Below are 24832 nucleotides of genomic sequence, written 5' to 3' on the forward strand. Positions count from 1 at the left end.
TACATTTGATCTTGTATTTATTGTGGCAATGTATTACCGTACACCAAGACTCATCAAATATGTTCGTTGCAAATTGGAATCTGTTCCTCAAAATGTGACTGTACTTTCCGACAGCCATTCTGAAACATTTTGGTTTTAAGCTCTGATGCAACGTCCATTATTGCTTTTGACTGGACAACAGCTTTTCCTTAATGCGCATAGCTGGATTCCATTGAATAAGCTTGTTGTGATCTGCAAACTGATTGATTCCTAACTGATGTTCTGAGCTGATTAGTTGAACTGATCTTGAGCTGGTTTGGTGAAATCAGTTGGCTCGTCAGCTGAACTGATTTCACTGCTTCAGTTGAACTGGTCAGCTGGACTCTTCATCAGTTGAGCTCTTTATCAGCTGGCCGTGCTTCTGAAGGTCTTCTGCTAAACTTCATGTCAGCTGGCAATCACTTGAACTAGTCTTTGATACATCAGTTGTAACTGATTCAGTTTAGGCAATCAGTTGGCGCTTTTAGTTTGCATCTCGATAGCTTCAGTTTTGACTTGATAACTGACCAGTTCGAATCCTGATCAGTTCCAGTTTCTGCGCACTTAGGCAAATTCATTAGAAACAAAATAATAAGTTTTGTTAACATCAAAATAAAGATTGCGAACATGAAATGTTCTAACACAAGACTATACATCCAAGAGATTCTTAAATATCACGGCGTGCCAACAAGTATAGTCAGTGACAGAGATCCACGCTTTGCCTCAAGGTTTTGGGGATGTTTTCAAAATGCGTTGGGAACGACATTGAGTTTGAGTACTGCCTATTATCCAGAGAGCGATGGTCAGTCTGAGAGGACTATTCAGACACTCGAGGACATGTTGCGTGCTTGTGCTTTGGATTTCGGACCAACATGGCATGATCATCTGCCGCTTGTGGAGTTTGCATATAACAATAGCTACCACAGCAGCATTGGTATGGCTCCATTCGAAGCATTGTATGGTAGACGTTGTCGTACTCCATTGTTTTGGGACGAAGTAGGAGAACGATAAGTGCAAGGACCTGAATTAGTGCAACAAGCGATTGAACAAGTAGAATTGATCAAGAAGAGAATTAAAACTGCACAAGTCGTCAATCGAGTCACGCGAATAGCAAGCGTAGACCTCTATAGTTTCAATCATGGTAAAAAGTTTTCCTTAAAGTTTCACCATTCCGTAGAGTGATGAGATTTGGACTAAAGGGAAAATTAGCCCCAAGATTCATCGGAAATTTCGAGATCTTGGAATGTGTTGGAAATTTGGTGTATTGATTGGCTTTACGGTTGTATCTGCCCAGCATTCATAATGTTTTTCTTGTATCGTTGTTACGACTGTATGTAGCAGATGAATCGCACATTCTTGGTCCGACAGATGTTCAACTTGAAGAAGACTTGACTTATGTCGAGTAGCCTCTCTTAATCCTGGGTAGGAAAGAGAAGAAGCTCAGAAACAAGACCATTCTACCTGTTTTAGTGCAATGGCAACGTCGAGGTACTGCAGAAGCGACTTGGGAATTAGAGAGTTGTATGCGCTCAGAGCATCCGCATTTGTTTAGAGTTGTATCTTTGTAATCATGAGTTGTATTGTACTTCAGTTCTGATTTCAATGACAAAATCTTTGTAAGGAGGGGAGGATGTAATGACCCGAATCCTTCTTTTGAATGAATTATTAATTAAGAGATGATCAAAGGGCCGTTAATTAAAAATTATTAAGGAATTGATAATTCAGGATCAATGTGTTGGGTTCCACTGAATTTAAAATGGACAACCCAACCTACTTCAGATTTCATTATCTCGAGAAATCCAACTAGATGAATGAGATTCTGACACGTGGCAGATAAGATTGATTCGGATTTTCTGAAATAGTCCTGCAGCCTATAAATGGAAGTTGAATTCTTTTGTTTCATACACCGCTTCCTTCAGAGAGAGTTCTAGCCATATACATTAGGTTTTCTAGCAAGTTTCTAGGGCAATTTGGTGTCCGAAAGTGTAACGCCCCGTAAATTTAAAGGTCCACGCAAACCACATGCATGCAATTATTAAATTCTCTTGTATTTCAATTAAATGTTTTAATTGCATTAATTAATTATGTTGTGCATATTTGCATGCTTAAAATATATTTTTCTACATGGTTGCATTAAAATGTGTTTTTAAAGGATATTCGAGTTGCGATCGAGGAACAGAGACCGAGGGCTGAAAAATAGAAAATGTTTTTATTTAAGCAATTGTTTTAAATTATTTAAATTAAGGGTGATGCTTTTTCTTATTTTTGAAAATATGGGGTTTTTAGGTGATTTTATACGCCAAGACGTAATTTTTATCGGTGTCGGATTTCCAACAAAAATACAAACGTTTTGGCAACCCGGCAAATAAATTCACAAATTTATTGAAGCAAAATAATTTTTAGTATTTTAATTATGCACTAAAGGGCTAGTTGGGCCTAATTAACATTTTAGTGGGCCTAATCTATGGTTAATGGTTTAATTAATATTTAAAGTGTAATCTAACCCTTCCCCAATTCATTATAACCCACGCCTCCACCCTATCAACACAATCCAAACCTTTTCTCTCCAATTCTACACGGCACACACCTAAATAAAATCAATGTAAAAAGCATCAAACTCCTTCAAGGTTTCAAGGGTTCTTCAAGCCGTCGTTCTTCGATTCGTCGACGTAAAAATCGTGCGTTAAAAACGCAAAGGAACGTCATATTCTTTCCTTCAAACATCTATCACACCATAGTATTTATTTTATTATGTTTTGCATGAAAACAAGTGAAGTTTTCAAATAATTTCGTTTATGCATCGAAGCTTGAATTTTTAAAACATGTTGTTGACCCAAAAATAATGATTTTTATGTGCATAAGGGGCTGCCATGATTAGGAATTGTTATGAGATGTTTATACACGTTTTTAAAGGTTCTTAGAAAACAAAAAAAACCTGTTGCACGCACAACAGAAAGTTGGAACCAAAGTTGCATGATTTAAAGTCCAAGGTTTGGTTTATGTGGTGAACCACTGCATGGCTTGGTTTTGGCTTGACCAAAGCTGGGCTAGGACGTGGTTGGGTTAGGGGAGGAGTCCTAGCCACGCTAGGACTCGAGATAGATGGCTAGGGAAGAGTCCAAGAGCACAAGGACTCTTCCCCAAGCTACCCGAGAAGAGAGCAGTAGCGTGGTGGTTTCGTGGCTGAGGTCAGGGGTCCGGGCAAGGTAGGTTAGAGTCCTGAGAGGGGTCATAAGGGTCTGGGCTCGGCGTAGGCTCAAGGGCGAGGGTCCTGGTTGGGGGGCGCGAAGAGTCCTAGCGTGAGAAGCTTCTCGGCCGCAACACTCACCTGGTTGCAGGAAGCTTCGGTGTGGCTTAGGGCTAGGTCCTAGGGGTCCAGGTGGGTCATATAGGGTCTAGGATGATGGTCATGGGTCGGGCTAGGGGCTGGTGCGGCTGGGTCACGGCTGGCTTGAGGAAAAGAATGGAACCGTGAGAGAGCAAGGGAGTACGCACGTGACTTGTTCTGGTTCAGTGCTTCGCGCGTGGGTTCCAGGGAAGTTTATGGTCAGGTTGGGTCGAGCGTTAACCTGCTGGAGGTGTCCTAATTGGCTAGGAGTCGTGGTGAAGGGTAGGAGTCACACATGCACACATGCAGATTTTTGGGTGAGATTCCATCAGGTTTTTGGAGCGGGCCAGGGCTGGTTTTCGGGCTGGGCTTTGTCAGTATGGTCCCTAGGTGGGTTGGCTAGGTTTTGGCTCAAGGTGGCTCGGGCACGGCTCGAGTAAATTGGGAGATGGCTCGTTGGTTTCGATTAGGTGTCAACATTTCGAATTTTAGAACAAAAAATAGATCCATGGGTCCACGGGTGTGGCTCATGACTTGGAAGGGTATAATAAATCATAAAAAGGTTATGTTAAATTTTTGGGATCAAAATAACGAGTTTTGGATTTATTCGGGATTTAATCGCCGCACGAAACGCTAATTAACGAGTTAATTGAAACGCCTAGTTTTATGCTTTATAAAATTATGAAAAATTATTTTTAAGCTTAAATAATTATTATAAGTCTAAGTTCTCAATTTGGGAATTTTATATTAAGGTTTGGTTTAATTCGAAATTAAAACGCAGTAATACGTCTTATTTAAAGATTAAATTAAAAGTCCTCGATTTAAGCTATATAAAAATATGAAAAAATTCATGTAAACTTAAATAATTATTTGGGACATATAAGATTGAACGGAATTAAGAAAAATTCAAAAACGTTAAAATTTACGTCCAGGGGTAAAACGATCTTTTTACACCTAGAAATTAGTAAACGTCATGGCAGTGCCCTGAATGCTGTTTTATATGCTAATATGATTATTTTCAATGATTATGAATTTTTATATTTTAGTATGTCAATTTTAAATGTTTATGTTTATGGATTTTTATGTTAAAATGTTTATTTTAAACGTTTATGATTTAAATTGTTATTTTAAACGTTTATGATGTTAAAATATTTATTTTAAAATGTTTATGGCTTTTTATGATTTTTATATGTGAAACGTTTATTTTAAATGGTTACGGATTTTTAATATGTTAAAATTTTTATTTTAAAATATTTATGGATGTTTACGATTTTACTATGTTAAATTATGGTTTTTAAATGTTTATGGATTTTTATGATTTAAGGTTGACATTTAAAAGACATGTTGCATGCTTGGTTTAAAAGAAAAACGTTATATGCATGTTTAAATTTTATAAAGTGATGATAATATGACACGTTGAAGGAAGTGAAGTAATTGTGACTAATACGATGATATGTTGGAAATTTCGTGAGGGTTATGGTCCCAGTGGGAGCCCGACGATCGCGTTTCCTTGGATATGGATATGAATATGTATATGTATATGATAATATGTTAATACGTAAGGCCAAGACCGAATTGACCGGTGAGAGTGTTGCTGGTGTCACCGCCGCCCAGTACTGTGGTTACATGTAGATGGATCCATCGCCCAACATGTAGACGTAGACGTAGATGAACACGAAAGTCACAATTAACGATATGAATTCAACGAAAAGGAAAAATGAATACGTATATGTTGATGATAATATGGATATGAATATGTTGAGGATGACATGAATACGTTTAAGAATATGTTTATGAAAGTCTATGGAAAATGTTTTTAAAGTTTATGCATCATGAAAATGTTTATGAAAAATGTTTTTGTTTAAAGTTTCTGCATCTTCATGAAAACGATATTTTAAGTACATGTATTTTTCACTGTTGTTTGTGATCTATATATGTAGTACTTGTTATCAAGATTATAGTGTGTTGAGTCTTTAGACTAACTAGGTGTGATTGATGCATGTGCTGTTGATTATGAATATGTTAAAGGAGGTCTTGATGGTTAAGTTTGCTAGACAGTGCACATAATCCGAGGACCGACGCTAGTTTTCCGCATTAATTATGATTTATGATTTTAAGTTATGTTAAAGATATTTTTTACGACTTTTTATTTATGTTTTGAGAAGTTTTTGAGCGATTATAGTATGGGCTGTATTTCTCAAATATATAGTTGATTGTTTTATTTTAAAATGGTTCCAAAATATTTTATGCATGTGATTATGCATCTCGGCCGATTTAGTGAGGAAAAAAAATTTCTAGTACTTTTTAAGAAAACGAATAGCAGACGTTTCAGTTGGTATCAAAGCAATGGTTCTGTAAAAGGTTGTGCCACCATCAGTGCCGGGAAGATTAGTCGTCAGGCCTCAATTTGTAAGTTTGCATGCTTTATATGATTTTATGATGTTACCTACATAATTATATGAATTATATGTTCACGTCACATGTTTAATAACTTTATGAGGATATATGATTTATATGCTTTGGAATTTTTATACGTAATACGATATGAAATAAGAAATTATTTGATTTCAACGCATGTTGGTTTTGTGGTGGAATTGGACTATGTTGATTTTTTTTTGGGCTTTAGTATTGACGTTTTACTTTTTGGGATATAAGCTAATCATGAATATTATGAATGCTTTGGGACACATAGATTTTCTAAGAAAATATTTACAATTCATGGTTACTAGTCGAACTAATTTTTTTGGGAATAAGACGTAAGGAATAATGATTTAAGAATTCGTAACGACTTTGGGAGTATAGAAATGTATAAATTGGGATATTAAGTTTGATGAAAAGTAATATTGGTTATAAGAATTGACTTTTGGGGTAAATAAGTTTAAAATTTTTGAAATTTTTTTATGGGAAACACGTAGAAGGAAATTAAGAATGCCAAAAACTTATGGGTTAATTGTAGGATTTTCAAAATTTAGGGGCCAATGGAATAATTTTGAGGAAATTAAGAATTTATTTTTCAATTGTTAGGGAATTTGGGGACTAGTTTAGCAATAAGTGCGAATTGAATGTGTTAAATGATAATAATTTTGATTATTTAGACTTTTAAGAATATTTGGAACTTTGGGATATTTTGGTTATAATGTTATAAGGAATGTTAAACTAGGGTTTTTAAGGATGAATCAATATTAAGTTTGAAAAATCTAAGCGTTAGCGGATGCGTTTGGGATTTTAAGATTGAAATTTGATAGGTTGATGAACATTTTGGGTATAAATTAAGGAAAGTAATATACGATAAGTACGGTCATCCATATTTTAATATTGGGAATTTTAAGAAAAATTGAAATTCGAGGTTATAATAGTAACAACACTAAGTCATTATGGGTCTTTTTGAGTTGCGAATTGCAAAATAAGGATTTAGAAGGAAAAATTAATTGGGATCAATGAGACGTAAGGACATTCTAGAACTTAAGTTTTATCAGAGTAGCGTAGCGGAAGCGTGGATTTTTGGGATACTAGAACTAAGTCTAAACTTTGGGTTATTAAGGATAAGCGAATTTCGAGGACGAAATTCAATTTAAGAGGGGAAGATTGTAACGCCTCGGAAATTTAAAGGTCCACGCAAACCACATGCATGCAATTATTAAATTCTCTTGTATTTCAAATAAATGTTTTAATTGCATTAATTAATTATGTTGTGCATATTTGCATGCTTAAAATATATGTTTCTACATGGTTGCATTAAAATATATTTTTAAAGGATATTCGAGTTGCGATCGAGGAACGGAGACCGGGGGCTGAAAAATAGAAAATGTTTTTATTTAAGCAATTGTTTTTAATTATTAAAATTAAGGGTTATGCTTTTTCTTATTTTTGAAAATATGGGTTTTTAGGTGATTTTATACACCGAGACGTAATTTTTATCGGTGTCGGATTTCCAACAAAAATACAAACGTTTTGGCAACCCGGCTAATAAATTCACAAACTTATTCAAGCAAAATAATTTTTAGTATTTTAATTATGCACTAAAGGGTACATTTTAGTGGGCCTAATCTATGGTTAATGGTTTAATTAATATTTAAAGCGTAATATAACCCTTCCCCAATTCATTATAACCCACGCCTCCACCCTAGCAACACAATCCAAACCTTTTTCTCTCCAATTCTACGCGGCACACACCTAAATAAAATCAATTGAAAAAGCATCAAACTCCTTCAAGGTTTCAAGGGATCTTCAAGCTGTCGTTCTTCGATTCGTCAACGTAAAAATCGTGCGTTAAAAATGCAAAGGCACGCCATATTCTTTTCCTCAAACATCTATCACACCATAGTATTTATTTTATTATGTTTTGCATGAAAACAAGTGAAGCTTTCAAATAATTTTGTTTATGCATCGAAGCTTGAATTTTTAAAACATGTTGTTGATCCAAAAATAATGATTTTTATGTGCATAAGGGGCTACCATGATTTGGAATTGTTATGAGATGTTTATACACGTTTTTAAAGGGTCTTAGAAAACAAAAAAAAACCTCCGTGCGCACAATAGAAAGTTGGAACCAAAGTTGCATGATTTAAAGACCAAGGTTTGGTTTATGGGGTGAACCACTGCATGGCTTGGTTTTGGCTTGACCAAAGCTGGGCTAGGATGTTGTTGGGTCAGGAGAGGAGTCCTAGCCACGCTAGGACTCGAGATAGATGGCTAGGGAAGAGGCCAAGAGCACAAGGACTCTTCCCCAAGCTACCCGAGAAGAGAGCAGTAGCGTGGTGGTTTCGTGGCTGAGGTCAGGGGTCCGGGCAAGGTAGGTTAGAGTCCTGAGAGGGGTCATAAGGGTCTGGGCTCGGTGTAGGCTCAAGGGCGAGGGTCCTGGTTGGGGGCCGCGAAGAGTCCTAGCGTGAGAAGCTTCTCGACCGCAGCACTCACTGGGTTCAGGAAGCTTCGGCGTGGCTTAGGGCTAGGTCCTAGGGGTCCAAGTGGGTCCTATAGGGTCAAGGATGATGTTCATGGGTCGGGCTAGGGGCTGGTGTGGCTGGGTCGCGGCCGGCTTGAGGAAAAAAATGGAACCGTGAGAGAGCAAGGGAGTACGCACGTGACTTGTTCTGGTTCAGTGCTTCGTGCATGGGTTCCAGGGGCTTGGGCTGGTTTGGGCTTGGTTTGGGCGTGGTCCAGGGAAGGTTATGGTCAGGTAGGTCGAGGGTTAACCAGCTGGAGGTGTCCTAATTGGCTAGGAGTCTTGGTGAAGGGTAGGAGTCACACATGCACACATGCACATTACTGGGCTTGGTCAGTGGGGTCCCTAGGTGGGTTGGCTAGGTTTTGGCTCAAGGTGGCTCGGGTACGGCTCGAGTAAATTGGGAGATGGCTTGGTGGTTTAGATTAGGTGTCAATATTTCGAATTTTAGAACAAAAAATAGATCCATGGGTCCACGGGTATGGCTCATGACTTGGAAGGGTAGAATAAATCATAAAAAGGTTATGTTAAAAATTTGGGATCAAAATAACGAGTTTTGGATTTATTCGGGATTTAATCGCCGCACGAAACGCTAATTAACGAGTTAGTTGAAACGCCTAGTTTTATGCTTTATAAAATTATGAAAAATTAGTTTTAAACTTAAATAATTATTATAAGTCTAAGTTTTCAATTGGGAATTTTATATTAATGTTTGGTTTAATTCGAGATTAAAACGTAGTAATACGTCTTATTTAAAGATTAAATTAAAAGTCCTCGATTTAAGCTATATAAAAATATGAAAAAATTCATGTAAGCTTAAATAATTATTTGGGACATATTAGATTCAACGGAATTAAGAAAAGTCAAAAATGTGAAAATTTACGTCCAGGGGTAAAACGGTCTTTTTACACCTAGAAATTAGTAAACGTCATGGTAGTACCCTGAATGCTGTTTTATATGCTAATATGATTATTTTCAATGATTGTGAATGTTTATGAATTTTTATATGTTAATATGTCAATTTTAAATGTTTATGGAATTTTTATGTTAAAATGTTTATTTTAAACGTTTATAATTTAAATGGTTATTTTAAACGTTTATGATGTTAAAATGTTTATTTTAAAACGTTTCTGGCTTTTTATGATTTTTATATGTTAAACTTTTATTTTAAGTGGTTACGGATTTTTAATATGTTAAAATTTTTATTTTAAAATGTTATGTTTACGATTTTACTATGTTAAATTATGATTTTTAAATGTCCATGGATTTTTATGATTTAAGGTTGACATTTAAAAGAGATGTTGCATGCTTGGTTTAAAAGAAAAACGTTATATGCATGTTTAAATTTTATAAAGTGATGATAATATGACACGTTGAAGGAAGTGAAGTAATTGTGACTAATACGATGATATGTTGGAAATTTCGTGAGGGTTATAGTCCCAGTGGGAGCCCGACGATCTTGTTTCTTTGGATACGGATATGAATATGTATATGTATACGATGATATGTTAATACGTAAGTCCAAGGCCCAGTTGACCGGTGAGAGTGTTGCTGGTGTCCCCGCCGCCCAGTACTGTGGTTACATGTAGATGGATCCATCGCCCAACACGTAGACGTAGACGTAGATGAACACGAAAGTCACAATTAACGATTTGAATTCAACGAAAAGGAAAAAAGGAATACTTATATTTTGATGATAATATGAATATGAATATGTTGAGGATGACATGAATACATTTAAGAAAATGTTTATGAAAAGTTTATGGAAAATGTTTTTAAAGTTTATGCATCATGAAAATGTTTATGAAAAATATTTTTGTTTAAAGTTTCTGCATCTTCATGAAAACGATATTTTAAGCACAAGTATTTTTCACTGTTGTATGTGATCTGTATAAAGGTGCTGTTGATTATGAATATGTTAAAGGAGGTCTTGATGGTTGACTTTGCTGGACTGAAGGTGCACATAACCCGAGGACCGACGCTAGTTTTTCGCATTAATTATGATTTATGATTTTAAATTATATTAAAGATATTTTTACGACTTTTTATTTATGTTTTGAGAAGTTTTTGAGAGATTATAGTATGGGCTGTATTTCTCAAATATATAGTTGATTGTTTTATTTTAAAATGGTTCCAAAATATTTTATGCATGTGATTATGCATCTCGGCCGATTTAGTGAGGAAAAAAAAATTTCTAGTACTTTTTAGGAAAACGAATAGCAGACGTTTCAGAAAGTTTCGGAGCTGGTGTCGACTCGAGGGGGGTCGGTGAACTGGGATCGAGACATCATCAGCTGGCTGATGACGGATGCAGGTATAATCCTGAAGCCTTTAGGAAGAACTTTGAAGCATTTTTGGTAATTCAGGATCTGATTTGATAGTGATTTCATATTGTTGGTATTGTTTAGGTTCAGAGCTTTCTGTCAGATTGTTTTAGTGAGGTACGAGATTACTGATTGAAATATCTTAGTGTAGTATACATTCTTATAAGCTGCATATTTATCTGTTGCATGATACATGTTTTACTGTTTTTGCTTATTATGCATGACATATCATATTGAGCTATATTTTGAATCCCGCTCAGCCCTATTCTGTATTGTGGATAATGGAGAATCGAGAGCTACAGTGTCCGATGGGACCCGCAGGCTCTGATGACTGGGACATTATAGGTCCACGTCTTGATGATGAGTGTGAGAGCCAAAACATGCCTAGGGAAGATCAGAGACTACAAACTCAGGCGCCTCTAGACTGAGCATGAGATTCTTGACTTGATCCTTGATATCCGATCATATTGCATTTCACATACATCTTATCAGTTTGTATACTCGTACATTCTTGAATTTGACGATTGTCACTCACGTCCTTATTTTCATATTGGACACCCCATTCCACGGGGCAGGTCTTAGGTTGGACGGTTCAGATGGCTAGGGCAGTGGCTAGAGCAGTTGGGTTTTCGGTGGTGATCCAGTGGAGGTTCTATGGGGTTTATCGTTTTCTCGTTCAGAATTATGTTTTCGATATGGTTGTATTAATGTTTAAGAATGCTTTTATTGTTCTGTGTTCGTTTGGGTTATAAGATGATTAAGTTATTTGATTTCCACTGTTTAATTATTGTTATTAAGTTTAATGTTGCATGTTTATTAGTCTGTTTAGTGGTGGCACGGGTAAGGGCGCTACAGAGATAAGAGCGCATCTTATCTTTGAATGAATATGAAGCTTCCTCAGTATTCAAATTAAAAAATGTTATCGCTTCCGATTAACAGCAGAAATCTGATCTCAGGTTTAGTAAGCAATTGGTGAACAATGTATAATGAGTCTATTAAACTATGTGAACAAGAATAAAAGTAATGAGAAGACAAAATGATTGTTTCTAGAAGTTCGAATAATAAAGTCTTCTACGTCTCTCCTTCTTTTGTTTTCAGAATATATTGACTAAAAGATTTTAATATAATTATTATCATTCAAGTTATAAGACGATTATTGAAAGAATGTTTGGAGTGTATAAGACACATTGGGTATTAAAAAAATATGCCCATATTTTATCTGGATATTCGATTCAAAATTATGGTGGCGTTTTGTAAAATTTCAAAAAGTGATATGATAAGACTAAAGATATTCTTGAACAACTTGAAAACATTGATGATTTACAAGAAATCGAGCAATATAGTGAAAATAATCATGACAATGGAGGTACAAGATAGCACAAGTCAACACAAGAAAACATTAGACAGATGTAAGAAATTATGGATGACAAGAAATTCACTTTCAATACAAGGTCAACATTGAAAACGCCGAGTTTTATATAATTTTTTTTTAATAAATAGAATATTGACATTAACAATTGCTTTTATGTTTTTTAAGATTTTCAATAATTTTTTTTATTTTAATATTACATTTGTTTAAAAGTTTAAAAGAAAATATGTTAATAAGAAGTTTCTTCAATGATCATTCAAACACATTTTCAAACATTGCGTTCTGTACCGTTTTTAATTCTTAAATACATTGCGTGCTGTATCGTCTTTAATTTTTAAAATTTTCTTTAAATTTTAATCAAATAAAATATAATATAAATAATAAGAATAGGTCTTTTGAAATACGATCTCACGAATATTTTTTATCTGTGAGATTAATCAACTCTACCGATATTCACAATGAAAAGTAATACTCTTAGTATAAAAAGTAATATTTTTTCATGTATGACCCAAATAAGATATATGTCTCACAAAATACGACCCGTGAGACCGTCTCACACAAGTTTTAACCAAATAATAATATATTTTTTGAAAATATATAATGTTTATTTAATATAATAATCACACCATACAAATCAAAATAATATTTTACTACTATTAGTTGGCTCGTTTTGCAGTCTATTTGGCAAGCGTACCCATCATTTGCTTTAGTTGTCGGCCTAAAGACTTTCCACACTTCCAAGAAACGAATTCACATTATCAGTAGTCTGTCATGGCCTCTCCCACCAAAGAAATCCTCACCGATCTCTCGCCGATCCTCAAACAATACGCCGACGGCACCGTCGAGCGCCTGTTGGGCTTTCCCTACGTCCCCCCTTCGCCACAGGATCCCAACACCGGTGATACTCACGGGAAATTTAGGGTCCGATTCCGGCGAGGGTCACTAATCCAGACGCAGGTTTGAAATTGTCCTGAGCCTGAAATCACAAATAAGACCGTTAGAAGGGGGCCAGGAGGGTGTCCTGGCGTAGCCCCTCCGATGCTCAAGTCAGAGATTGAGGATATATGGGGGGAGCAGCTAAGGGTGCTGCTGAAAACAATATAGTGAATAATTCAACTGAACGCTCAAACCTGGTATTTATAGGAGAATAACTGGGCTTGTCATGGGCCATTCACCTGTGGGCCTTAGAGATGGGCCGGAAGTTTGAGCCGGATCTTGATGGGTTCATCCCTGGGGTATCACCAGTCTCCCCCTCCCAAGTCGAACTGAATCGTAGGTTCGAAGTTCGATTAATCGTGTTGTCCTTGGTTCATCGGCGATGAGGACGAACCGTATTAGAAAAATTTATTTTGTTTGCGTTAACGAACGATGTTTACCACTGCGAAAATTACGGGGATCGACCTGCCCGGTCAGGTCGCGTGGGTTTGGGGGCAACGCCCCCAAAAGCTCTTCAGAAAGAATCACTCGCGACGGTGAGGACGTGCATTTTCTTTTTGCCGTTCGTCAGTCTCCAAAGATTTGGAAACAAATTAAATCATATCGTAATCTTGTTCTGAAGGGAAAGAAATCAAATCGTAATCCTGCCTTGAAAGGAAAGATGTGGTCTGGGCTCCTCCTATAAATATGGGTTCCCTCCTTACTTCATTTTCACTGCTCCCATATATAATTTCCTCTGCTACTATTTCACCAGCTCTCCACCATCGCAGGCCACCTTCTCACTCTACACTCACGCTCGTGACCTCGCCCGCCGCCGCCGAGCCCTCGCCTCTGCCGCGCTCGCCCAGCGCCCAAGCCACGCTCGCGCACACAAGCGCCACGCTCTCCCGACGTCCCGCCCAAGCGCGCCTCGCCCTCAGCACGTCCCGGCAGCGCCTCGCCCCAACGCGCGGTCGCCCCCGCCGCCGAGCACCCTCGCCCACCGAGCGCCCTCGCCCTGCCAGCCGTGTGCCTCGCCCCTGCCAGAAGCTCCCCCGGCCCCAGCCGCACGCTCGCCCGAGCGCTCGCACACACAAGCGCCATGCTCGCCTGGCGCCACGCCCAAGCGCTCATCTCCTGCTCGCCTGCTAGATGCTCGCCCTCGCCGCGCATCGCCCCTGCCAGCGCGCCAGCCACCACCTCGCCGACAGCCCAGCGCGTACGCTCGCCAGTACGCACGCACGCTCGCCCAGCCCTAGCGCCTCGCCCATCTACTGCTAGCCTTGCCCCCCCGTGTCTCGCCCTCGCCGAGCGTCGCCCCTGCCAGCGTGCAAGCCTCCACCTCGCCGACAGCCCAGCCTGGACGCTCGCCCAGCACCAGCGCCTCACCCATCTCCTGCTCGCCTCGCCCCACTGCGCTTCGCCCCTTCCGAGCGTCGCCCTCGCCGCGCATCTTCCCTGCCAGCTCGCCTGCCCACGCGCCCTCGCCATTGCTAGCGCACCCTCGCCCCTGCCAGCGCACGCACGCTTGTCCCAAGCTCCTCACTTGTTCGTTCTTCCGGTCCTATCTTTTGAGTATTCTCCCGCGTTATTTCCGGGTCATTTTTCTCCCCTATCTGTTTAATTATCATTAGCACCCATGTCTTCTTCCGATTTCGAGTCTAGTTCCTCAAGTGATTCTGAGAGGTTCAGCGAGTCTAGCGAGTCTAGTGAACCAAGTGAGTCTAGCCAGAGTAGGACTTCCCTAGCCGATCCTGAGTTTACCCTCGATTCCCCTGAGGAGGAAGTCACCACACATAATCGTCCTGGTAAGGAAGTCCGTCACGTGAACCAACAAATGAACATATCTGAAGCAGATAACTTATGGTACGGTCACTTGTCATCCCACATCCCTCCTGGTAGTGAGTCAAAACTTAGGAATTTGTGGCATATTCCCTCTTCTCACCAAATTATCATTCCTAGTCCAGAGGACCAACCTTATTTATCCCCCAAGGGCTATTATACCTTCTTTCAGCATCATTTTGATGCCGGTCTTCGTTTCTTCCTGTGCGATTTTTTCCAAGAATTGAGCAAGCACTATCAGGTGCATTTAGGTTTACTCACGCCCAATGCTTTCCGTTTCATAAGTTGTTTCGTTGTGTTACTCAGGGCCTTAGATCTCCCTTTGAGCTGCACCACTTTTTCCTACTTCTTAGTTCTTTCCAGATCAAAAGAGGGACCTTTCTATGTGACCTCCCGGTCCAGCCACAAACTTTTCGACGGGGCCCCCAGTCATGTGAAGGACTGGAAAAAATATTACTTCTTTATCCAGCCTCCTAAGGAATTAACTTGCTTTACGGATTGGTACCCTACTTTCACTAAGCCCGACCTTTCCAAGGATTATAAGAAAGATAAGGAGTATCTGCAGATAATGAGTGTGTTAGGAGATCGATGTTTTAGTATTCCCCAACTCCTGTCTGAAAATCTTCTGTGCCACGCCGGGTTAAGTCCCGTGAAAATTAAGCTGAAGGAGAATGCTGGTAGATAATCTCACTTTCTATGTTTCTCGTTTTTCTTTTTACTTATTACGTTACTTGATAACACTCTCATCTGGTTTATTGTCTTTGCTTGCAGGTACTAGAGTTATGAATGCTCTATTTCTCCGTGAAATTGCAAAGAAGAAGACTGAGGGTTCATCATCAGTACCTCAGAAGTCAGTTGCCTCAGCACTCAAGACGGGGATGAAGGGAACATGCTCTACCACCGCGACAAAACCTGCTGGCCTGCCCACCCTGGCAAAGAAGAAGAAGGCAGGCTCCTCCTCTTCCACTCAGGAGCGAGCCTCCTCCCCACCTCCTCAGGCTGAATCACATCCTCCATCTGGCAAAGAAAAGACATCCGCCGACCCTGGCCCGTCCATTCCACAGAAGAGCAAGCGCAAGTTTTCTGAGATCTTAGCCACAACGGTCTCCTCTCCAGAAGCACCCGAGTCGGATGATGGGCCTATCACCGGGCCGAGTATACACCCCTTATACATGCCGAAGTCGGTCATCGTTGGTCGAGGTCCTTCTCATTTAGCTCAGAAGATATTGTATCAGCTTCCTTCCCACGCAGATGCGACGTTCATGAGTTCACTGGGATGGTCTGATCTTACCCGCCGGACATGCAGCAGTATCGCTGAGGTATACTTCTCATTCCAGATTCTAGGCTGATATTCAATATATGCTTGCTTTTCTTGTCGTTTTTTGACTCTTATCTATCTTACTCAGGGCATGATGTACTTAGGGGAGTTGGTGGAGCGTGCCAATGCTACTCGGTCCAGCGCTTGCCATGACTTACGCGAAAGTAAGGCTCTTTGCGACCAACTCCAGGCGACCCTAGATGAAGCGAAAGCGACACACGTTAAGGAGCTTTCGGAGTCCCAAGCTCAATGTGGCAAGCTCTTGAAGGAGAAACAGGAGTTTCAGCGGCTGACAGAGGACCAAGCTAAAGAGATCCAGAAGCTGAAGGAAGAATTAAAGAATTCACATGCTGAACTTACAGACGCCAAGGCACGACATGCTGCAGAAGCCTCCTCCTTCAAAGAGGAATTTCTCAAATCCGACGAATTTGTCGAGATCTGTGGTCCGAAAGCTTTTCACTACCTGGGGGTGAGTTTCGAGGGTGCAGTCAGCCTCTTCAAGGCTCAGGGCTATCCTCCGCCAGGGGCCCCTACTGACTTCATCGACCTTGAGGGCTTCATATCGAGTCTCCCCCCCGATTCTTAGACCGAGCTCCTTTATTTATGTTATTTTTTGCACTGCTTTACTTTCCGTAGGATTATGCGACTTTTGCGATGTTTACACTTGGTTATTTCCTTTCGCGCACTTTTGGCATGTTTGAAACTCGTTTTATGCAACCTTGAGTATTTTGCATTTGAATTTTCTGCTTCTCACGAATTTATCTTTGATGTTATTAAACCACAAGGGCTAATAAAATATCCAACTCTCCTTCTCTTCTAGTAGGCATACCTTAAGCAAGCAAGTAAAAATTCGACGCCCTTACCCTCTAGCTCCTCGGCTAGGCGATGTTCTAATAGGAAAATAAAAATTCAACACCTCCACCTTCTAACTCCTCTGCTAGGTGACACCTTAGCAGGAAAATAAAAAATTTCAACACATCCACCCTTTAACTCCTCTGTCAGCTCCTCTACTAGGCGATGCCTTAGTAGGAAAACTAAATTTTTCTCCTGCACTCTGCTCCTCTACTAGGCGCTGCCTTAGTAGGAAAATTAAATTTTCCTCCTGTCCTCTGCTCCTCTACTAGGCGATGCCTTAGTTGGAAAATTAAATTTTCCTCCTGCACTCTGCTCCTCTACTAGGCGATGCCTTACTAGGAGAATAAAATTTTTCTCCTGCCCTCTGCTCCTCTACTTGGCGATGCCTTAGTAGGAAAATTAAATTTTTCTTCTGCACTCTGCTCCTCTACTAGGCGATGCCTTACTAGGAGAATAAAATTTTTCTCCTGCCCTCTGCTCCTCTACTTGGCGATGCCTTAGTAGGAAAATTAAATTTTTCTTCTGCACTCTGCTCCTCTACTAGGCGATGCCTTACTAGGAGAATAAAATTTTTCTCCTGCCCTCTGCTCCTCTACTTGGCGATGCCTTAGTAGGAAAATTAAATTTTTCTCCTGCACTCTGCTCCTCTACTAGGCGATGCCTTACTAGGAAAATTAAATTTTTCTCCTGCCCTCTGCTCCTCTACTAGGCGATGCCTTAGTAGTAAAATTTAATTTTTTCTCCTGCACGCTCCTCCTCTACTAGGCGATGCCTTAGTAGGAAAATAAAATTCTCCCGCGCGCTGCTCCTCTACTAGGCGATGTCTTAGTAGGAAAATAAAATTTTTCTCACCCTCACAATACAACAACATTCATGAATTGAAAAGAAGAACTTGATTTTATTGAATTCCAACGGATTACATAGGAAAATTCAGAAAATAAAATACATCAACGATAGAATCAAGAATAATACTTCCTAAGGTGATAAGCATTCCAAGGCCTCTTCAAAGCCTTGCCTTGCGCATTCTCTAAGTAATAGGCTCCAGCGCTCAGTCTCTCGATCACTTTGAAGGGACCCTCCCACTTTGGGTCCAATTTTCCCCTCTGCTCCTCTTGCACCTTCCTCAGAACCAAGTCACCTACCTGAAAGTTTCTCTGAATGACTCTTCGATTATAAGACTGTGCAATGCGGTTCTTATAAGCTTCCATGTGAATGCTGGCAGCCTCTCTCTTTTCTTCCAAAAGATCAAGGTCAGTAGCGCGTCTCGCATCATTGTCCTCGTCATAAAACGCTACTCTTGCTGATTCCAACCCAATCTCAGCTGGGAGCACTGCCTCATTACCGTAGACCAAACTGAAAGGAGTTTCTTTGGTTTCTTTTCTCGGAGTGGTTCGGTATGCCCATAGGACACTTGGTAGCTCATCCACCCAATTACCCTTAGCTCTGCCAAGTTGAACCTTTAGACCCTGCACCAGCGTCCGATTAATCACCTCCACCTGACCATTACTCTGCGGGTAAGCTACAGAGGTAAAGACTTGTTGGATCTTCATCTCTTTACACCAAGCTTGGATCTTGGCCCCTTGGAACTGTCTCCCATTATCGGATATCAGTCTCCTAGGTACCCCGTATCTGCATACTATACTCTTCCACAGGAACTTCAGGACGTCATTCTCAGTGATTCTGGCCAGAGGCTCTGCTTCCACCCATTTTGAGAAATAGTCAACTGCTACCAAAAGGAATTTCTTCTGAGCAGGAGCTATAGGAAAAGGTCCCACAATATCCATTCCCCACTGGTCAAAAGGACAAGCGGCCGTGACAGCCTTCATCATCGCGGCCGGTCGGTGCTGCAACCGGGCATGACGTTGACAACTATCACAAGACATCACTAACTCTTGAGCATCATGCAGCACTGAGGGCCAAGAATAACCGGCGAGCAGCACTTTCCTCGCCAATGCATAAGCCCCTAGATGATTTCCACAACATCCCTCGTGAACTTCTCGGAGCACATAATCAGCCTCTTGATAACTCAAACACCTAAGAAGCGGCCCTGCAAAAGACGTCCTAAACAACACTTCTCCGACTATCACATAACGTGAACATTTCGTCTTCAACTTACGAGCCTCGCGAGGGTCATCAGGAAGCTTTCCCTCCTTCAAGTAATCAGTTATAGCGGTTCTCCAATCCTCTTCCTCTTGCTCAACTGCAGGTGAACTCATGTGAGGTGTGAGTTCGACCTGAAAGACCACATCTCTATTCTTCCAACTTCCCATTGTCCCAGCCATTTTGGCCAGAGTGTCTGCCTTTTCATTCTCTTTCCGGGGAATCTGTACAAATGTAATCTCTGTGAACTTCTCTCTGACCCTGTCCACTTCTCGAGCATACTCAATAAGTTTCTCATCTTTCACATCATACGCTCCCTTCATCTGTTGTGCCACCAGCTGAGAGTCAGAAAAAATAAGTACCCTTGTAGCTCCCACATTCATGGCTGCTCGAAGTCCTGCCAACACAGCCTCATATTCTACCTCATTGTTGGATGCTCGAAAATCCAACCTAACCGCTAATTTCACCTCCTCCCCAGCTGGTGAACTCAGTACCACCCCCACCCCGCTTCCCTCTTTCGAAGAGGTACCATCCACATACACTTTCCCAGGGTCCTCATTTTCTTGATGCACGGTCTCAGCCAGAAAATCGGCTAAGGCTTGTGCTTTGATAGATGTTATTGGCTCATACTGGATGTCATACTCTCCCAGCTCAGTAGTCCACTTGATCAAACGGCCAGACATATCCGAATGAGTTAGGATTCTGCCCAATGGACTGTTAGTGAGCACCACAATCGGATGACATAGGAAGTAGGGCCTCAAGCGTCTTGCTGTCACTACCAAAGCCAAAGCCAATTTTTCCAACCCCAAGTATCGGATCTCTGCCCCTTTGAGTGCATGCGAAACATAGTACACAGGCTGCTGAACTGACCCCTCTAGCTTAACAAGGACTGAACTTACAGCCCTTCAGTGGCAGATAAATATACCCACAAAGGCTCACCCCCCGCCGGTTTGGCCAGGACAGGAAGCTCGGCAAGGTACTCCTTCAATTCTGTGAAAGCCTTCTCGCAATCTGGACCCCACTCAAATTTTCTCGCTTTACACAAGGTCCGGAAGAATGGTAAGCTTCGGTGGGCGGACCTCGAGATAAACCGTGCCAGCGCAGCAATCCTACCTGTCAGCTGCTGAACATCTTTGGGTCCCTGGGGAGAGACCATATCTTGGATAGCTTTAACTTTCTCGGGGTTGGCCTCGATCCCCCTCTTTGTCACCATATAACCCAGGAACTTCCCACTCCTCACCCCAAAAATACATTTCTAAGGATTCAACTTCAGCCTATAGGACCTGAGGGTGGAAAAGGTCTCCACTAAGTCAGGTATGAGCTGGGTTGAATCCTTAGACTTTTCCATGATGTCGTCCACATACACTTCGACATTCCTTCCCACCTGCTCAGAAAAGACTCTATCCATCAATCGCTGATACGTGGCTCCGGCATTTTTGAGTCCAAAGGGCATGACGACGTAACAGAAAGTTCCTTCAGAGGTGATGAAACTCACTTTATCCTGATCCTCTACAGCCAAAGGGATTTGATGGTACCCTTGATAAGCGTCCAGAATGCTCAAATACTGATGTCCAGCTGTGGAGTCCACCAACTGATCTATTCGAGGCAAAGGATAACAATCTTTAGGACATGCCTTGTTGAGATCTCTGAAGTCCACACACATCCTCCACTTCCCTGAACTCTTCGGGACTAGGACAACATTCGATAGCCAAGTAGGGAATTGCACTTCTCGAATGTGCCCAGCCTCAAACAATTCACCGACCTCTTTCTGTATAACTTTATCTTTCTCAGGCCCGAAATGTCTTTTCTTCTGTTTTACTTGGCGAGCATTCGGCAAGATGTTCAACCGATGCTCCGCCACATCCGGGGCCGTCCAAGTGAGCTCTTGAGCTGACCAAGCGAACACGCTGAGATTGGCCTGTAAGCAAGCAATGAGTTCCTCCCTAACCCTTAGGTCAAGGTCACGGGCTATTCTAAGCATTTTCTTTTCGGGTCCCAGCACTATGACTTCCGGTTCTTCCTCCATAACCTCCCAAACCTCCTTCCTCGCTACGGGCAACCCACTCCTCCCCCTTCAAATCATATTAACTTCCACTCGCGCCCTCTTTCCCTCCTCCTTCACCATCCCTTCATAACACCGACGCACGACCTTCTGGTCCCCGCACAAGACTCCCACTTCCTTCCCCACAGGAAACTTCAACTTCTGATGATACGTGGAGGCTACGGCTCTGAAATCCTTTAAGACTGGCCGCCCCAGGATTCCATTATATGATGAGGGGGTATCCACCACTGTAAATGTTATCATCTTTGTTACCCGCCGAGGGTCGCGCCCCAAAGATAGGGGAAGAGTAATTTGACCCAGCGACGGAATGGCATGTCCCGCGAACCCATACAGAGGAGTGGAGACCGGATCAAACTCGAACCCTTCCACCTTCATCTGATCCAACGTGCTCTTGAACAATATATTTACAGAGCTCCCATTATCAATGAAGATCCTTACCACATCGTAGTTGGCAATAGTGGCTGTCACCACCAAGGCATCGTTATGAGGAGCCACGATACCTCGAAGGTCTTTCGGCCCGAAACTGATGACAGGATCTTGGGGTAAGTCTGCACCCCTGGATATCATGTGAATCATTCCTCTCGTGGGGTGGTTATCTTCATCTGCTCTCCTCCTCGGCTCGACAGGTTCCCGAGGAACATCCTGACCCCGCCCTTCTCTTCTCGACTCTCCGACCCTCTGGTTGATCCAAGGAGGACCTCGACCTCGCCTAGGAGATGGGCGAGGTTTTGGTCGGTCCCCAGATGAGGATGCTTCTCGTTTGTCCGCCGGAGGCATCCTAACACCGCCCTCCGCTCTCTGCGACTTCTCCCACCTTCCCTCTTGCTCCCTCACCTCCATTACCTTATCGCGATTCCTGTTTAGAGGAACATGTGATAAGAATTGTCCTCTACTTCTATTTATGTCCTCCTCCTTCTCCCCTGAACCTCTCTTCCTACCTCCTCTCTCTCCCCCCTCCATCCTACTTCCCCCGGGCCGCTGCTCCCTCCTTCTATACCGTTGGGCATCCTCTAGATTTACATATTTCTCCGCCCGAGCCCGCAAGTCATCATAAGTCGACGGAGGTTTTTTGACCAGTGATTTAAAAAACTCCCATCCTCTCAAGCCTTGGGTGAAGGCACTTATCATGATGTCCGGGGTAGCCGATGGTATCTCCAGCGCTGCATTGTTAAAACGCTGGACAAATTCTCGTAAAGTCTCAGACTCTTGCTGTTTCATCACGAACAAGCTCAAATAATTTCTCTGGTGCCTCTTGCTGCTGGCACATCGGTGCAAGAAAGCTGTAGCAAAATCCTCAAAAGACTGTATGGAGTTGGGCTGCAGGGTGTTAAACCATTGCTGGGCTGACCTCACCAACGTGCCCAGAAACCCCCTGCACCTGACTCCATCTGAATATTGGTGCAACAAAGCCGCATTCTCAAATCTCCCCAAGTGTTCCTCGGGGTCAGTATGTCCGTCATACTCACCAATGTTAGATTGTCGGAAATTCGGAGGAATCCCTTCCTCCAAGATGGCTAGTGAAAAAGGGCTTCCTCTCTTGGGTACCGGCGCTCTGCTTCCTACCCGCTCCCTCAACCTCCGTATCTCCTTCCACATCTCCCCCATCTCACTAATCTCCCCAGTTGGGAGGGGTTGCGTCTCCTCCACCCTGCTCTGGTGGACTTCAACATTTTCCTCACGTTCCTGACGGGCGGCCTGTTCCTCTACAAACAAAGACTCTTGATTCCTTTTCATGGCCTCCTCCACTGTCCGAGTGATAAATTGGCCCAACTGCTCCAGGGTCAAGTTCCCCACATTCTCATTGGGATGGTTTTGCTCGACCCTTGTCTCATGAAGGGGCTGCTCGATTCTTGTCTCTTGACGAGGATGTTCATGTCTCGTCTCAAGGCGCGGTTGTTCATGTCTTGTCTCAACATGAGACTGTTCGGGTCCCCTCTGAGGACGCGATGATGCTGAGGTAACTCTTCTACTTCCTTTCCTGCCTACCATCTCTACGTCTCAGCTCAAGTGTTCCCACAGACGGCGCCAAGTGATACTCACGGGAAATTGAGGGTCCGATTCCGGCGAGGGTCACTAATCCAGACGCAGGTTTGAAATTGTCCTGCGCCTGAAATCACAAATAAGACCGTTAGAAGGGGGCCAGGAGGGTGTCCTGGCGTAGCCCCTCCGACGCTCAAGTCAGAGACTGAGGATATATGGGGGGAGCAGCTAAGGGTGCTGCTGAAAACAATATAGTCAACAATTCAACTGAACGCTCAAACCCGATATTTATAGGAGAATAACTGGGCTTGTCATGGGCCATTCACCTGTGGGCCTTAGAGATGGGCCGGGAGTTTGAGCCGGATCTTGATGGGTTCATCCCTGGGGTATCAACCGGCGTATCCTCCAAAGACATCTTCTCCATCCCGCCTGGCATCTCCGCCAGGATTTACCTTCCACAAATTACTGCAGGTACCTCTCCAAAAAGACCCATCCTACTTTACTTCCATGGAGGTGGATTCTGCATCGGATCCGCTTTCTCATCCTTGGACCACCGGTACATGAATCTACTAACCGCGGAAGCGAAGGCTCTCATCATATCAGTCGAATACAGACTAGCGCCGGAACACCTACTCCCTGCTGCGTATGAGGATTCGTGGAACGCCCTCAAATGGGTATGTGCCCATAACACTGAAGAAACTCTTTCCGAGAAGGAACAATGGCTCGTTGATCATGGAGATTTCTCTAGAATCTTCGTCGGCGGGGACAGTGCTGGTGGGAACATTATCCATTACGTAGCTATGCGTGCAGGGACAGAAACTCTACCCGAGAATTCAAAAATATATGGTGCAATTCTATCCCATCCATTTTTCTGGGGCTCGATACCTATCGGATCGGAACCGAAACTAGACAAAGAGCAAAGTTTACTGTACAGAATGTGGTTGTTTGCATACCCATCTGCTGATAATGGGATAAACAACCCACTGATTAATCCGATAATCGATGGAGCTCCGAGTTTGTCGTCTCTTGGATGCTCGAGAATTCTTGTTTGTTTATCTGAGAAGGATGTGTTGGCAGGGAGATGGCATGCTTATGTGGAGAAAGTGAAGAAGAGTGGACGGAAAGGTGAATTGAAGCTGGTGGAGATTGAAGGAGAAGACCATTGCTTTCACTTCTTTAGTCTTGAGACTGACAAAGCCCAGGATTTGATCAGGCGTATAGCTTCTTTCATTTCACCGTAAACAAATCTATACGAATGTAAATCAACTGTTCTTGCGACTGCGTACAATAGATCTGCCTATTTTCATTTTAAAGTTATGGGTTATGAAATGAACCATATCTAAATGTTGTTGCATAATTATCCCAATCTCTTAGCTAAGAAAAAAGAAATTAAAATCTTTTCGATATTTAATTTCTTATCTCATTCATAAATTCAATGGTCTCAGGGCAACGTGTTTTTTATAAATAATTTAATTTTTTATTCAAAAGTAATATAAAAAAAAATTTCTCTTTTACTGCAATCCGTATTTACGAAGCACGGATTATGTTCACGTGAAGTAGCGTCCGTGCTTCGTAAGCATGGACACTGGCTCCACGTTGGAGCATCCGCGCTTACGAAGCATGGATGCTCCAACGTGGAGGCAGTGTTCGTGCTTAAAAAGCACGGACTCTGTATTTTTTATTTTTTTTATGTCTTTCTCTTTTTTCGATGCATTATTGTCCATTCATTTCGTTCAGCGTCCATTCATTTCCTTCAGCTTTCATGTGAAATTTTCACGT

General features: G+C 42.0%; 2 protein-coding genes across 2 annotated transcripts; one reads left to right on the forward strand and one right to left on the reverse strand.

Moving 5' to 3' along the window:
* Positions 1 to 21085: 21085 nt before the first annotated feature.
* Positions 21086 to 22807, reverse strand: LOC140960953 (uncharacterized). Its single transcript, XM_073419280.1, has 2 exons — positions 22422 to 22807; positions 21086 to 22331 (listed from the first exon to the last, which is right to left on the reverse strand). Exons 1-2 carry the CDS (start codon positions 22805 to 22807, stop codon positions 21086 to 21088), a joined length of 1632 nt encoding a protein of 543 aa, XP_073275381.1.
* Positions 22808 to 23394: 587 nt separating this feature from the next.
* LOC140960954 (2-hydroxyisoflavanone dehydratase-like) lies at positions 23395 to 24409 on the forward strand. The gene has a single exon (XM_073419281.1). The coding sequence runs from the start codon at positions 23395 to 23397 to the stop codon at positions 24292 to 24294; it is 900 nt and encodes a 299-aa protein (XP_073275382.1). The 3' UTR covers positions 24295 to 24409.
* The last annotated feature ends 423 nt before the right edge of the window (positions 24410 to 24832 follow it).

The sequence above is a fragment of the Primulina huaijiensis genome, chromosome 16 (genome assembly GCF_012295235.1).
Source record: "Primulina huaijiensis isolate GDHJ02 chromosome 16, ASM1229523v2, whole genome shotgun sequence".
Classification (NCBI taxonomy): Eukaryota; Viridiplantae; Streptophyta; class Magnoliopsida; order Lamiales; family Gesneriaceae; genus Primulina; species Primulina huaijiensis.

What these genes read in the sequence shown, in the direction of transcription:
- LOC140960953 (XM_073419280.1), bottom strand. Translation starts at nt 22,807, where the DNA reads ATGAAAAGGAATCAAGAGTCTTTGTTTGTAGAGGAACAGGCCGCCCGT. An exon ending in TTTCTGGGCACGTTGGTGAG is followed by an intron (nt 22,332 to 22,421) that starts GTCAGCCCAGCA and finishes CCGATGTGCCAG; the next exon opens with CAGCAAGAGGCACCAGAGAA.
- LOC140960954 (XM_073419281.1), top strand. Translation starts at nt 23,395, where the DNA reads ATGGGCCGGGAGTTTGAGCCGGATCTTGATGGGTTCATCCCTGGGGTA.